At 38.3% G+C, this 12,811-nt stretch overlaps 3 protein-coding genes across 3 annotated transcripts; 1 reads left to right on the top strand and 2 right to left on the bottom strand.

The window, feature by feature from the left end:
- Positions 1-2,766: 2,766 nt before the first annotated feature.
- Positions 2,767-5,144, bottom strand: LOC104452605 (disease resistance protein RPV1). The gene is made up of 4 exons (XM_039317363.1): positions 4,105-5,144; positions 3,709-3,957; positions 2,964-3,614; positions 2,767-2,892 (listed from the first exon to the last, which is right to left on the bottom strand). Exons 1-4 carry the CDS (start codon positions 5,140-5,142, stop codon positions 2,767-2,769), a joined length of 2,064 nt encoding a protein of 687 aa, XP_039173297.1. The 5' UTR covers positions 5,143-5,144.
- Positions 5,145-5,772: 628 nt separating this feature from the next.
- On the bottom strand, positions 5,773-7,459 carry LOC120295288 (disease resistance protein RPV1-like). Its single transcript, XM_039316300.1, has 2 exons — positions 6,787-7,459; positions 5,773-6,074 (listed from the first exon to the last, which is right to left on the bottom strand). Exons 1-2 carry the CDS (start codon positions 7,383-7,385, stop codon positions 5,888-5,890), a joined length of 786 nt encoding a protein of 261 aa, XP_039172234.1. The 5' UTR covers positions 7,386-7,459; the 3' UTR covers positions 5,773-5,887.
- Positions 7,460-8,228: 769 nt separating this feature from the next.
- On the top strand, positions 8,229-11,109 carry LOC104454889 (disease resistance protein RPV1). The gene is made up of 5 exons (XM_039317362.1): positions 8,229-8,725; positions 8,894-9,440; positions 9,545-10,081; positions 10,191-10,502; positions 10,576-11,109. The coding sequence occupies exons 1-5, from the start codon at positions 8,229-8,231 to the stop codon at positions 11,107-11,109; spliced, it is 2,427 nt and encodes an 808-aa protein (XP_039173296.1).
- Positions 11,110-12,811: the final 1,702 nt, after the last annotated feature.

Here is a 12,811-nt window from a genome sequence, read left to right as displayed (position 1 = left end):
AAGATATGGATTTGGGAGAGCTCGCTCCTAATTATGCCCTTGGGCCCGTCTTTTAGATAATCTCACTAAACCTATTCTCTCTCCTGAGGGGTAGGTCACGACAAGAACCAAAGCCAAAGGAAGGTGTTTTTGGTGTGTCCTTGAATGAACCGTCTAGAAACATGTACTATTGGATTTCAATTGTCTTGATGGAGTCAAATATGATCCATTACATGCCATTAGTTTAAAGCTTTGTGGAAATAGATATGAATGACTTTGGTTGGTATGTGACTTTTGTTTTACCTAGCTATCCATATGGAAGCCGGACCTCCACATGATGTTATCGTTGCTCTAGCCAAACAACAAAAAAATGAACTTCTGTCAAGATTTCAAAAGAATGTGTTAGTTAATGAAAATGTGACTTCATGAGGTTCCTTGGTCGGAATAAAGATGGTCTATCTCTATCCACACCAGTGAGCTGCATTCAATGACCAATGATATCATCTATTTGTTACATCCAAAAAGTAAAAAGGAAAATAATTAGATAGTGAGAAATCATCGAAGAATTTTCACCATTACTTATCCTGTCTCAATCGATACTTATATATTGAATGAGATTCTTATAACTTATTGAAGCATTAGCAAGATATATATTGGATGATCCGAGAAGATGTTTTCTCCAACATCAAAATTGGTGCAACCCGAAGGAAATGAATCAAGTATTCAACACATAACTTTAACCATGCCTTGCATGTACGTTTCTGAGCATAAGCAGATATTCAGGACAAAAGACGCCCAATCATGAATCAAAATGCAAAATGTAATTTTTTAACTTTTTGGTGGCCGGAGTGCAAAAATGCAATATTGTGATTGACGTACTACATAGAAAACCTCATTTCCTATGTCAAGTTAAATCGAACGGCATATGCTTTTATGGAAATTATAACTAATTTACCTTAAATTCATTTCTTCCCCAAAATTAATTACCTTAAACCCAAACAAATCTTGACGCCGATTATGTTATTTCCTCTAAAATTCGTATCCTAATTCCAACACTAAACTACCTAGTAATGGTTTATAACCTCATGCGGTCCTAGGAGGAGACAAGACTTGTGCGAGGTTTTTCTCAACCGCTAAAGGAAGCAAGACCAACCCTTTCATGCTGAGATGTAATGTGGTTTATAAGTTTGGGCAGGTTTTTATCTTTTAGGTCAAGATTCACCCTAGAAAGTCTGGCATCACTAGGTTGAGAACCATCCGGGAATCGATCACCCATAGCTCAAATTAAAACTTTGACCAAAAACAAACACGTTGATGATCTACACTCCAACAGGTGAGCTGCCTATAAAAGAACATGCAGTTAGTGTAACTTGGATGTGTAGTCCCAGTTGGGGCTTCAAACACAAAAGATTTATAAATGAAATATTTCATTATGAAAATGCTGATCATTCACAAGTTTAATTGCTTTCTTCAGCAACTAATACGTACAATACGACTAATTTTCAACGATGTAAAACATAATCTCTACAGTTAATTTCCAACGACATAATTTTTCCATACCGAAGATTGCAACAATTGTTGATGGGCAGCTCAAGAAAAGATACAAAGCTGAAACCAAAAATAAGTTCGAACTCAATATAGCTCATCTATTTTATAGATAGAACAGAGATAATTGTCAACTGATCTAAAATTTGAACTGTTGAATGTACAAGTGCTTTAATGGTAAGTATTCTGATAGATAACTACCGCTGACTTTATTGTTTAATAGGTTTATAGATCCAACCCATTTGGATTTTTGTACTTTTCATCTTGATGATGATCCCAAGAGTATTATGTACAATCTGACAACTGTACAAGTGAACCGTTTCTGGTGGCCCAAACAATCATAATATTAGGGATAATTAGGCATTATTTCACAATAGCTCCCGAATTTGAAAATGAATCGGAGCTCTGATACCGTTGCACAATAAATCCCGAGCTCTGAAAAATTACGAGTTAATTCTTGAATTTTGATTTTTCTGCAATGGCTAATTTTTTAATCTACATCTCCGTTAAGTTTGTTAATTGAGTATGGATTAAATTATTTTTCTTTACAAACTCAACCGTATCATTGTTAACTTCATTAGTCATACATCATTTCTATTTTCTTAACTTCATTCACCATGTAGTAGAGATTATTCTAGTCAAGAAAAATGAGCAAGTCCCTATTCAGGGACGTTTAATTTGCGATGCAGAGGGAAAAAATAGTGACAAAAACAAAAATCAAAGCCCAAGAGGATAATATGTAACTTCTAAAAATCAGTGCTATTGTGCAACGCAGTCATAGTTTGGGAAAGTAATTTACGCCTAATATATACAAATTACAATACAGCTAATTTCCAACGGCACAAAGCATTCCTCTATGGTTAATTTGCAATGACATGAGTGTTTTCTCTTATTCAATGCATATGTATTGTTAGATTATCGTAGTTGCTATGAAAATATTACCGATAGTCATAAAAACTCATGACTATGTTAAATCGATGCATATACACCACATTGAAATGAATACTAGAAATTTAAGCAAGCGGGAACATATTCAATTGAGAAGAGTAGGTTGACACAATTCTATAATTGCCTGGAGCATAATGTAACCAACCCTACGAACCACATCAAATGACAACAGTCAAACAATCTGATCCAAACTAACACTGTATTACTTATTGCAATAAATGCCACCAACGGCTGAAATTTGAAGATCCTAACATTTTTTGCTTCAAGTCGTGATCGACATCAAGGCTCGTTAGGTTACGGGGAAGCGTAGGCAACTCTTTGAGAAAGTTGCAGTGTAGCAAATCCAGAGTCTGAAGTCTTGGCAAGAACTGTATTTCTGATGGAAGGCTCGATATACGAGTACCTCGAAGCCTCAGTTCTCTGAGAGAATAAAGGCACACAATATCACTTGAAAAGATTCCCTCCAAACTCCTGCACCAGGAGGCATGTACTTCTTCCAGGGAAATCAACTTTCCAATATAAGGAAATTCTCTTATGAAACAAGAATCCATTTTCAACACTTTCAATCTCCGCAGGTTTTTAGTTGAATCGGGCAAACTCGAAACACCCGTACCTGAAATATCCAACTTTTCTAATGAGTGCCCCAATTTGCCAATGGATTCCGGAAGCTTTCCAAGCCCACGACAGTCCTTCAAAGACAAGCGTCTAAGATATCCCAAGTCTCCTATTGACTCGGGGAGTTCAAGAATTTTCGCGTTATCCAAGGCTAGCTCTGAAAGAGCTTTAAGTTCACAAAATGAACCAGGAAAACGAACCAATGACAAGCAATTAGTGGCACTAAGAATTTGCAGTCGAACCAATTTGCCTATCGATGTAGGAAGTTCTCGTACAGAAGTGCCATCAATCAGGAGCTCTTCCAAAGCATTCAGCCCATCCATTTTCACTGGCAACATGCTAAGTTCAGAGCAAAACTTCAAATTCAAGGTAACCAAGGACTTCAAATCATTAATTGAAGAATCTAAATGAACCAATCGAGAACATCGCTTAAGGATCAGTATCTCCAAATTTGGGCAACAAGAGAAGCTGGGGGTAACTAATAGGTCCGTACAACCTTTAAGATTCAAGACTTTCAAACACTCCATCTGCAAAACAGGGGAAAAAAGTTCATATGACGTAGAACTCTCAATGTACTTAAGGGCAAACACGAAGACAACAACAAATGAGCTATAAACCCACCTTTATTCTATTCCAACCTCCCCAGGACTCTGTAACCTTACTCCAGGAAAGATCAAGAATGACTAGGTTCTCATTTTTCTCTAAATGCATGCTGATCGCATCTTGAGGGCACCCTTGCCACTGAAGCCACCGAACGTTCAACAAGGCACCTGCAAATTGTCTACCAATATTGGCACGACCCAAGCTGAGAAAAGTCGTGCTCGGCAGGATCTCACAGCCTGCCTCTTTAGTTTCCAGGTGGTCTCTTTTCTGTATGAAGGACCAAAAAAGTCAACAAAAGAAACGTGAAAGTCATCAGACAATGAAATAGTTACTATGGATGCCTAAACTCCCATGAGGTAAAGAAAATCGAAAAACATATAGAAGCTCAAATGCTACTTTTTTCCCCCAACGTACCCTTTTCCCCTTCTTCCTGTCCTGGGCTATGGCAGGACCGTACAATTCAGCACCTGTTCCTGGATCGTGGAAACGTTCGTGGACAATCTCCCTGGCAAGGCACCTCAGCATGCTGTGCATGCCTAACTTATTCTCGTCGATTTCTATTAGGGACATTTGACAAAGGACACTGACAGGATGATTAAAATGATGAGGCTGAATGATCGGATGAGGAAGATGAGGATGAGAAGGACGAGGAGGACGAGGAAGCTGACACCACACGAGTGAGGCAATCCGACAATCCACATCCGGGGGAAAACTTGCAAGATTAAGATACATCAGCTTTAGACCTTTACCTAAAGTATCATAAATTATACTCAGAATCTTCTGGTAATCTTCCTGAAATTGTTGCATGAGATCTTTGAATTTAATCCATTCTTCCAGTCCTTTATATTGCAAAAAAGAACCAAAAACTTTGACAAGTAGTGGAAGTCCCATCGCAGCCTTCACTATTTCAATTGCAATATTAACATAAGATCGTAGTTCATCGCTCTTTCCAGTTGCAGCATACTGCCAGAAAAAGTTGAAAGCTCGATTACCATCCATCAGATTAACATTGTAAGTATGAGCCAACCCTCGAGCAACAAACCCTTGAAGAACTCTGCTTTCTTTTGAGGTGACAATTACTCTACTTCCACAGCCAAACCAATCAAGCTCAGCTCCTACAAACTCCTTGAGGAGGGATGCCTTCTCCACATCATCAATAACAATAAGAACTTTCATACTCCTAAATATCTCTTTGAAAAATTGTACTCCTTCGAAAGCAGAAGCAACCTCATGCTCTCTTTTTAAAATATTATAGATCAACTTGGTTTGAAGATAGTGAACACCTCCAGGTTGCCGTGTTGTTTCTTCAATCTCAGCAAGAAAACTGCAAGCGTCAAAGCGAAGGGATATTTTATCATATATGATCTTGGCAAGAGCAGTCTTTCCAATGCCATCTCTCCCATGGATTCCAACAATTCGTACATCGCTTACTTCCAGTTCCAATAAATCCATTATTTTCGATTCTTCACTGTCTTCAAGCTCCTATAAAGGTACTTAAGTTTAGGAGAATGTTAGATAAGAGGAGAAATGAAGAAATATACAGATGTGGCACTGTAAGTTCCAGATGAAAATGCCATTCTCTGAGACATGTGCTTTGATTGTGCCTGCCAATCAATTATATGCCTTGCTAGTTGAGATGTTGTAACTAATATTTAGCTGACACAGAAGACAGGTTGTTGAAGATAAACTCCTCTGAAGTTCCTCCACACAATCATTCACTACATGCATCTCATTTAAGCTAAAGTTATGCGCTGTCTCTATTATGGAAAAATCTAGTAAGCAAACTGGCTTACTAAACATAAAAAAAGCCTAATCTGGCTTAACACACACCCGTTTCTTGTCCTTTGCAAAAGGAAGCACAGAAAGGTGATGACCAGCCTTATCAGAGAGCATCTCTGAGTTGCCACAGTGATAAATTAAGCAGGAGTTTACCATGAGATCTCATTTAGATGTTCAAGATCCATAATGGCTAAAATCAAGGGTAATTAGCTACTGAAAAAATTGAAGTATATGCAAGCTACTTCAGAGTTAAGACGATGACTTGCATTATCTTGGAGGTTCACTTCATGCGTTTGCCTTCCTTTTTATATCATATTCTAACTTTACAACGACTGTAAAAATGACGTAAAAATATTTCGTGGTAATTAGACTTTTTATCTATTTGATGTAAAACACACTCGAGCTGAAACTAGCTTCATCAACAGTTACAGTCTTTAGGAGAGAGTACTCGAGACGAGAAGAGAATGTGAGCGAAGAAATATACCAAGGTCCTGTCAGATAACATGGGATTATCACCAGTGGATAGATCCTCAGACACATGATTGTGTGCTATCATCAACTTAAACAAAATTTCTCCAACGATGGCTGTGATAAGTTCCTTTTCACTGCCAAGGCAGAAAAAATCTCAGTTCCAAACCATTAAAAGATCACTGAAACTTCAAATGGCTCATAAAAATGTTAACCCAACGCACTACATAATGAAATGGCAATCAATGAGCTAAAAGATCACTGAAACTTTATGCAGAACATAATTTACCTGATGTAAAGATATAAACATACACACTGATGTGTAGTAATTGTGTGAACGTTGCATAATGCTATTGCAGCAAGTATTTGGTCCAAACAATGGATTATATTCTCACAGTTTGCCATCGAGTGAAAATATCACTCAACCATGGGTTGAATTACAGAATTACACGATTATGTGGCTGAACAGAATGAAGTTTTAAAGATAGTTCACTGAGCCAAACTCAGATATGTAGTGTAAACAGGGTCAATTCGAGAGAAAGATTTGGCCTGAAAAAGGAAGAAGAGGGAATTGAAAATGTTAACCCAGTTAATTCCCATCAATAATTTCCTCTTTTTTTCTCTAGTTTAGTCCCCATAAAGCTTTGAAACAGGCTCGGTAACAATCATAAACCCAAGCAAGTGAGCAAAACAATTTAGAATACACCAGAGTCAACCAATATTTGCTTTTTTTGCTGGGAAAATGTCGTTGGGCTTCCTTTCCTGACATTCTCGACATTACCTCCGTCGATTGAGCAAATAAATCAGAAGAAACCTACAAGAAAAGAAGACAGATTTAATGCAACATACATTTTATATGAGCTTCGTTCCCATCCCTTGATTTTACCAGCCCCCACAAGAGCCGTCTCCCACAGCTTGACTTTCTCTCCCCCAAATTCCTGCTTGTGCTCGTCCAGGACGTCTCTGTAGCGTGATTTTTGGTCCAGCTGCACATCAGACCGTTCCACATGGTAGAAAACGGGCAGGATCTCTTTCTTCCCTCCTGATCTAGACGAATGCTCTACCATGAGTGCGAGCGTCTCAAGGCACTGAGGGCTATTAGCATAGGCTGTTGAAAAGATAGGTATGTAGATGTTGGAGCTGGAGACCGATAGCCGAAGTTCTTCGGGTAGAATAGATGGGATGTCGCCAACTCTGAAAACGCGAATTCCGTCAGCTTCCAAGCAGCGACAGAGGGAACCAACGAATCCAATGGGACTATCCGATCCAATGTAACTCAGGATCACATCATCTTGATTCAGCCTCGCTGGTTTATCTTCGATGAGGTCAGATAATTCAGCAACACTCGATTCTGCCCCTGATTTTAGCTTCTCCTGTTTTCTTGACTCGCCTTCTCGGCCAAAACTGGGCGCGACTTCTCTCCGTTTTCTGCTTCGGGAATCAGCCATAGTAGTTTCCGACTTCAATTCAATCTTTCGTCGTCCAGTTTTCACTCTACCTGGGTTTTTCAGAGAATGGCCAAGTGAACCGTTCGGGTTTGCCTTAACGGTCGTTCCATCCCAGCCTAAGAAGACAAATTCCACCAAAAAAAAAAAAACAAAATGTAATCATTTACGAAAATTCAAGAGAAATAACTGTACACGATATATTTACGAACTACGGAGCAATGGTACGATGATGGACGTAAGTTACTAAGGATAAATAATTTATAATAAATTCAAGTTGTTGACAGTATCCCATAAAAAGTCACAAACGTTAGGAAATTCTAGCACACGAGACTTTGAGGTAAATCACTTGTTATTATTTCGTTTGTTTCGCAAAAAATAACTTCAAGAAAAATATTTTCTGAATTTTTCAAGATTCAGTTTATGGAAAATAAATTGATTAAGGAAAATATTTTCCATTAATGAAAAAAAAAATACTTTCCTCTTTTCAAGTAGGGAAAATATTTTTCATATCTTCTTTCACCAAACAACTTTTCTTTCATTTTTATTTTTCTTTTCTTATTTTCGTTTTTCTTTTTTAATTTGATTTTTAAATTATTTTTCTTTTCTTTTGTTTCCTTTTCTTTTAATTATAATGCAACTTTTCCTTATTTTACAAGAAGATCGAGAAAATTAGTTAATTATCATGAATTGGACAATGAATGCATATAGCTAGTTTTGTCTTTGAAAGATTCCATAGCTTTGGCATGTAAACTTCTTAGACCGGAGCAGGTCTGTTAGCTTCTTCTCTTCCTCGAGCCCGAGGAAATCACCTGGTCTTTACGCCTTTTCTTGAGCTTCTCACTCATGGATATCTGCAATAACCACTTGGGGCTTCCATCAACTAAATGGCCCGATGTTTGCCGTTACGAAGCCTTTCTCAGTTTCAGAGGAGGAGATATTCGGGGGGGCTTCGTTGAATTTCTCTACGAAGGCCTCGCTGATTCAGGGATCATTGCATTTATCGATCATCGTGGGATCGAGGTCGGAGAACATATCATGCCTAAGATCTTACAAGTGATTGGGAAAACGCAGATCTGCATTCCCATCTTCTCCAAAGATTTCGCTTCCAGTAAGAGTTGTCTGAAGGAGGTAGAGAAAATGGTGGAGTGTGACAGGACAATCATGCCCATTTTCTACGACGTCTCCCCTTCGGTGGTCGGTGAACAAAAGGAGAGTTATCGGCAGTCCTTCCGCGACCATGTGGCCGATGGAGTGACGTCAACGACTATAAACAACTGGAAGAAGGCTCTGCATAGTGTTTCAAGAAAACGAGGATGGGAATTGGAGAAATTCCAGCACGGGTAATACGAAATCAAGATTTCTATGCTTCTTTCGACTTTTACAACGGTGGTCATCGAGTATGAAATTAAGAAAAGAAAAAAAGTCAATGCATCCGTTCTTCTGCTTGGTGTATTATCCGAGCTGTTGTTACTTTTCACATCTTACTCTTTCCTCTTTCCCTTTGGCAGGCAGCGTGAACTTATAAATGAGGTTGTTTCCACGGTCCGCCGGTTGTTGAGGAAGGATGACTTATATGTGACGGCACATTTAGTGGGGATGGATCAACCTGTGCAAGAGGTGATGAGAAAACTTGGTGTTGGCTATGAAAATGGAGAAGTAATTAAAGGGCAAATGGTGACAGGAAAACGTGTGGTTGAGATATCGGGCCTTCCAGGAATTGGTAAGTCGACTCTTGCCGCGGTTGTCTACAACAAAATCCATCATCTCTTCGAAGGTAAGAGTTTCCTTAAAGAGGTTGAGCAAACGAGACTCCTGTCTCTCCAAGAAGATTTAGTTAGTGGCCTCCAAAAGAGAGCATACACGTTCAAATCTCCTGCTGAAGGTAACGAATTTATCAAGTACAAATTTGGAGATCTAAGAGTTCTCATTATTCTTGACGATGTTAGTGATTTTAAACAAATCAATTCACTAGCTGGAGATCTAAGTTGGTTTGGTCCAGGAAGCAGAATCATTGTAATATCTAAGAGAAGTAATCTTGTTGACAACCATAATCAGGTGCATGTGACCTCTGCGGCGGCAAAGATGCTTGTAACAGTGTGATGACATCCTCATTGAAAAGTACAAGCTAAAAAGAAATGAATAGTGACCATGCTTTTCAGCTATTTTGTAGTGTTCTTAGAGAAAAACCTCTTAAAAAGGAATTCTCCTCTTTGGTATGTGAAATTATATCGGCTGTTGGAGGAATTCCTCTGGTTATTGAGGTGGTTGGTTCATTTTTACGTGGAAAGCCCATAGAATTTTGGAAGGAGGCAATGGGTAGATTGAAACGAGAGCCTTACACTGCGGAAGTAAAACGAATTCTGAAGAGAAGATATGAAGATTTAGAAAAAAATGCCCAAGAGATATTTCTTGATGTAGCTTGTTTTTTTGTGGGAAAGGACAAAACAATACCATCTTACATGTGGGAAGCTTGTGAATATGATCCTTATAGTGGAATCAACGAGCTTCACGACTTGTCTTTGGTCAAAACCAGAGAAAACAATGAATTGTGGATGAATAATCAACTAAAAGTCCTTGGGAGGGATATTGTCAAGGAGGAAAATCCAAGTGAACCTTTCAAGCGGAGCAGGTTATGGAATGAGGAGGATATCGAACCAGTATTGAATGAAAGGAAGGTAAATTTTGAAGACAAGAAGGTCTCTTTTGTAGTCTGAATTAAAGTACTTCTTTTGAATACTTATTCTATTTTCAGGGATAATTGTCAATGCACTTCTATTTCACTTTCTCATTTTGCCATTTTTCCAGGATTGGCAGGACTCTGCAAGTGAAGCCCTCAGTGCCACATTCGACAAACCCCATTTATTTCCTGAACGTAGATTCTTTTGTGAGTTCTCGAAGCTTAGGTATCTTAAAATGAACCACGCTATTGTCAAAGCATATAAGCAGAGTGCAAAGAGCTCCAGAGAGGATTTTTACCTTCGAAGGTTAAAGTGGCTTGAATGGCAAGGGTGCAACGATATCTCCAGTCTACTTGCTTTAGATATGTCAAAATTGATCGTTCTTGATTTGTCTGGGAGTACCTCCAGCCATTGGCAGTGCTGGACACCAATTATGATGGTATGATGACATAACTGTGCATTTTTTTTGCATCCAGTTTGACAGTAGCTTATATTATTCTCTTGTTTTGCAGCGGGCCAAGAACTTGAAAGTTTTGATCCTAAAAGATTGTCGTTTGCTAATGGAATCTCCATTTTCCCATGCTGCTGTGACCTTAGAGAGACTAAACCTGGAACGTTCAACATTACCTACGTGTGCTGTGAGGTCCATTAGCGAGCTAAGGAACTTAGTTTCTTTGAATATCAAGTTCTGTAGCTTCGTGCAAGAGCTGCCAAAAGATATAGGTTCCTTGGAAGCTTTGAAAGAGCTATACATCGATGGAACTCCCATTAAAGCCATTGATATCGCAGAGGGTTCCTATGGGAAGCTTAAAATTCTGAGTGCTTGCAACTGCGAATTCTTGTCTCTACCCAGTTCAATTGGTAACTTGAAATCTCTTTCGTACCTGGCATTAAACGAGACTAAACTGAGTGAGCTCCCTTGTTCTATCGGATTGTTGGAGAATCTCCAGACGCTATCTCTGAGAAACTGTAGGAGCTTGTGGAAATTGCCGGATTCCATTGGAGACCTCAAAAGCTGCAAGTCATGGATCTTTCAAGCACAATAGTTGACGAAATACCATCCTCTGTCAAGGATTTACAAAACTTGAAAGAACTAAAGATGGCTGGCACTCACATAAGAAAATTTCCTGGAGGCATTAAGAATCTAGAGAGTTTAGAAGAGATAGATTTCTCGGGCTGCAGAAATTTGAGAGGGAGTGCAACATTACGGGATTATCGTCTTTGCGGGTGTTACTTCTAGAACACACTGATATTTCTCGGCTGATTGTCACGGATCGCCAATCCTATAATCCCAAAAACCTCAAACTAGATGGCGATGTCCCCATCTCGATAATTGGAACTATCCAAGGGCATGGCATCGGTTCAACAGATGTGAGACTAGACCACCGTTCAAGGCTGACGGACATCATATCAGCATGCGATGATGAGTCAGAGACCGTAGCAATGTGGCGGTCAGACAGAAGCAAGGAAGTCATCGGTGGATGAGGTTTGGCTACGGAGGAAGTTAGCGCTCCTATCCCATTAAATCAAATTTGTAAATCATCAAGCATGTCAACTGATCTTCCTGCAATAAGGGCTATTAGGGGCATAGCCAAATTCGAATTTTCGCTTCTATTCTGAATTTTCAATTTACATTCTTCTTCCATTTTCTTGACCTTCACACTCGCACACTTTTTATTGTCTTGCACGCATGTCAATTTCCTGCAATTTTGTGCGTACATGTTAGCTTTGGTTTTGACTCGGTGTAAGTATTACACAGTTTATTTGATTGATTTGCAAGATAACTGCAAGGTCGTCAAAGTATGAGTTTTAGTTCCTTTCTCGATCGTTCATCTCATTAGTAGTCTCCTTGATCAATAGTAGAGGATGAAATCTTGTTCTTCTTTCGTCAATTTTAAAACTAGAACAAAAAAATTTGATGTTGCATCTGACCATCTAACAAAAATTCTTCAGAGGTACAATATGTTTGTGAATGTCGCAACTATATTACCCAAAATTGGCAGTGATTGCTTTTTCAAATCAACTTGAAAATGATTATTGCTCGGTTCTCTTAATCATTGATTTTATTTAACTAGTATGAAAACTATATATGCAATATTCTAAATATGGTTAACATAACATTCTGTCAATCAAAAGAATATCCACATGAAAAATTGTGCTTACGTGCACAATAGAAAAGAGAAAACTTTCTGATTCTGACAGAGTATTGTGATTAATCTAACTAACAAAAAATTAGTGTATTTTATTTCCAAGACTTATAATGGAATGTATTTAATGACACTTATAATCAATGAAAATATCTACTATATGATTAATAGGCTGGTTTTCTAAGACATTTTTAATCTTTCTTAATGAGAATTTTTAGGACTATATCTTGTGATATTATGATTCACATATGTATGATATATTATCCTTATCTATTAATCATGTTTCGAGTTTGTGTTATTTACAACATCCATATATGTTGGAAAATTTTAATTTGTTCAAAATCTGATGTTGCTTTTTAGGAATAATAATCTTGGATTATAGTGGATATATATAAATCCAAGGTTCAGCACGAGATATTCGTTGGTTACTTCTGTTATCCTAGTTTGAGTAATTGACCAAGAAGTGAACGTCTCTACCTTGTTCAATGTAAAGTCCCACAAGAAAGACACAGAAAAGGGCAGCTCTTTTTAAATCCGTGCAGCGGACTCAAAAAGGATTAACAACGATCTGAACAGACGACTCTTTCTTGGACGCGCGAAA

The sequence above is a fragment of the Eucalyptus grandis genome, chromosome 7, assembly GCF_016545825.1.
Source record: "Eucalyptus grandis isolate ANBG69807.140 chromosome 7, ASM1654582v1, whole genome shotgun sequence".
Taxonomy (NCBI): domain Eukaryota; kingdom Viridiplantae; phylum Streptophyta; class Magnoliopsida; order Myrtales; family Myrtaceae; genus Eucalyptus; species Eucalyptus grandis.
The sequence above is the reverse complement of the archived record's forward strand: the minus strand, read 5'-3'. Positions and strand labels throughout refer to the sequence as shown.

What these genes read in the sequence shown, in the direction of transcription:
- LOC104452605 (XM_039317363.1), bottom strand. Translation starts at nt 5,142, where the DNA reads ATGGATTTATTGGAACTGGAAGTAAGCGATGTACGAATTGTTGGAATC. An exon ending in GAGGTTGGAATAGAATAAAG is followed by an intron (nt 3,615 to 3,708) that starts GTGGGTTTATAG and finishes CCTGTTTTGCAG; the next exon opens with ATGGAGTGTTTGAAAGTCTT. An exon ending in AGTTGATTTCCCTGGAAGAA is followed by an intron (nt 2,893 to 2,963) that starts GTACATGCCTCC and finishes TTATTCTCTCAG; the next exon opens with AGAACTGAGGCTTCGAGGTA.
- LOC120295288 (XM_039316300.1), bottom strand. Translation starts at nt 7,385, where the DNA reads ATGGCTGATTCCCGAAGCAGAAAACGGAGAGAAGTCGCGCCCAGTTTT. An exon ending in GAACGAAGCTCATATAAAAT is followed by an intron (nt 6,075 to 6,786) that starts GTATGTTGCATT and finishes CTGCCTTGGCAG; the next exon opens with TGAAAAGGAACTTATCACAG.
- LOC104454889 (XM_039317362.1), top strand. Translation starts at nt 8,229, where the DNA reads ATGGATATCTGCAATAACCACTTGGGGCTTCCATCAACTAAATGGCCC. An exon ending in TTGGAGAAATTCCAGCACGG is followed by an intron (nt 8,726 to 8,893) that starts GTAATACGAAAT and finishes TCCCTTTGGCAG; the next exon opens with GCAGCGTGAACTTATAAATG. An exon ending in TTGTTGACAACCATAATCAG is followed by an intron (nt 9,441 to 9,544) that starts GTGCATGTGACC and finishes CATGCTTTTCAG; the next exon opens with CTATTTTGTAGTGTTCTTAG.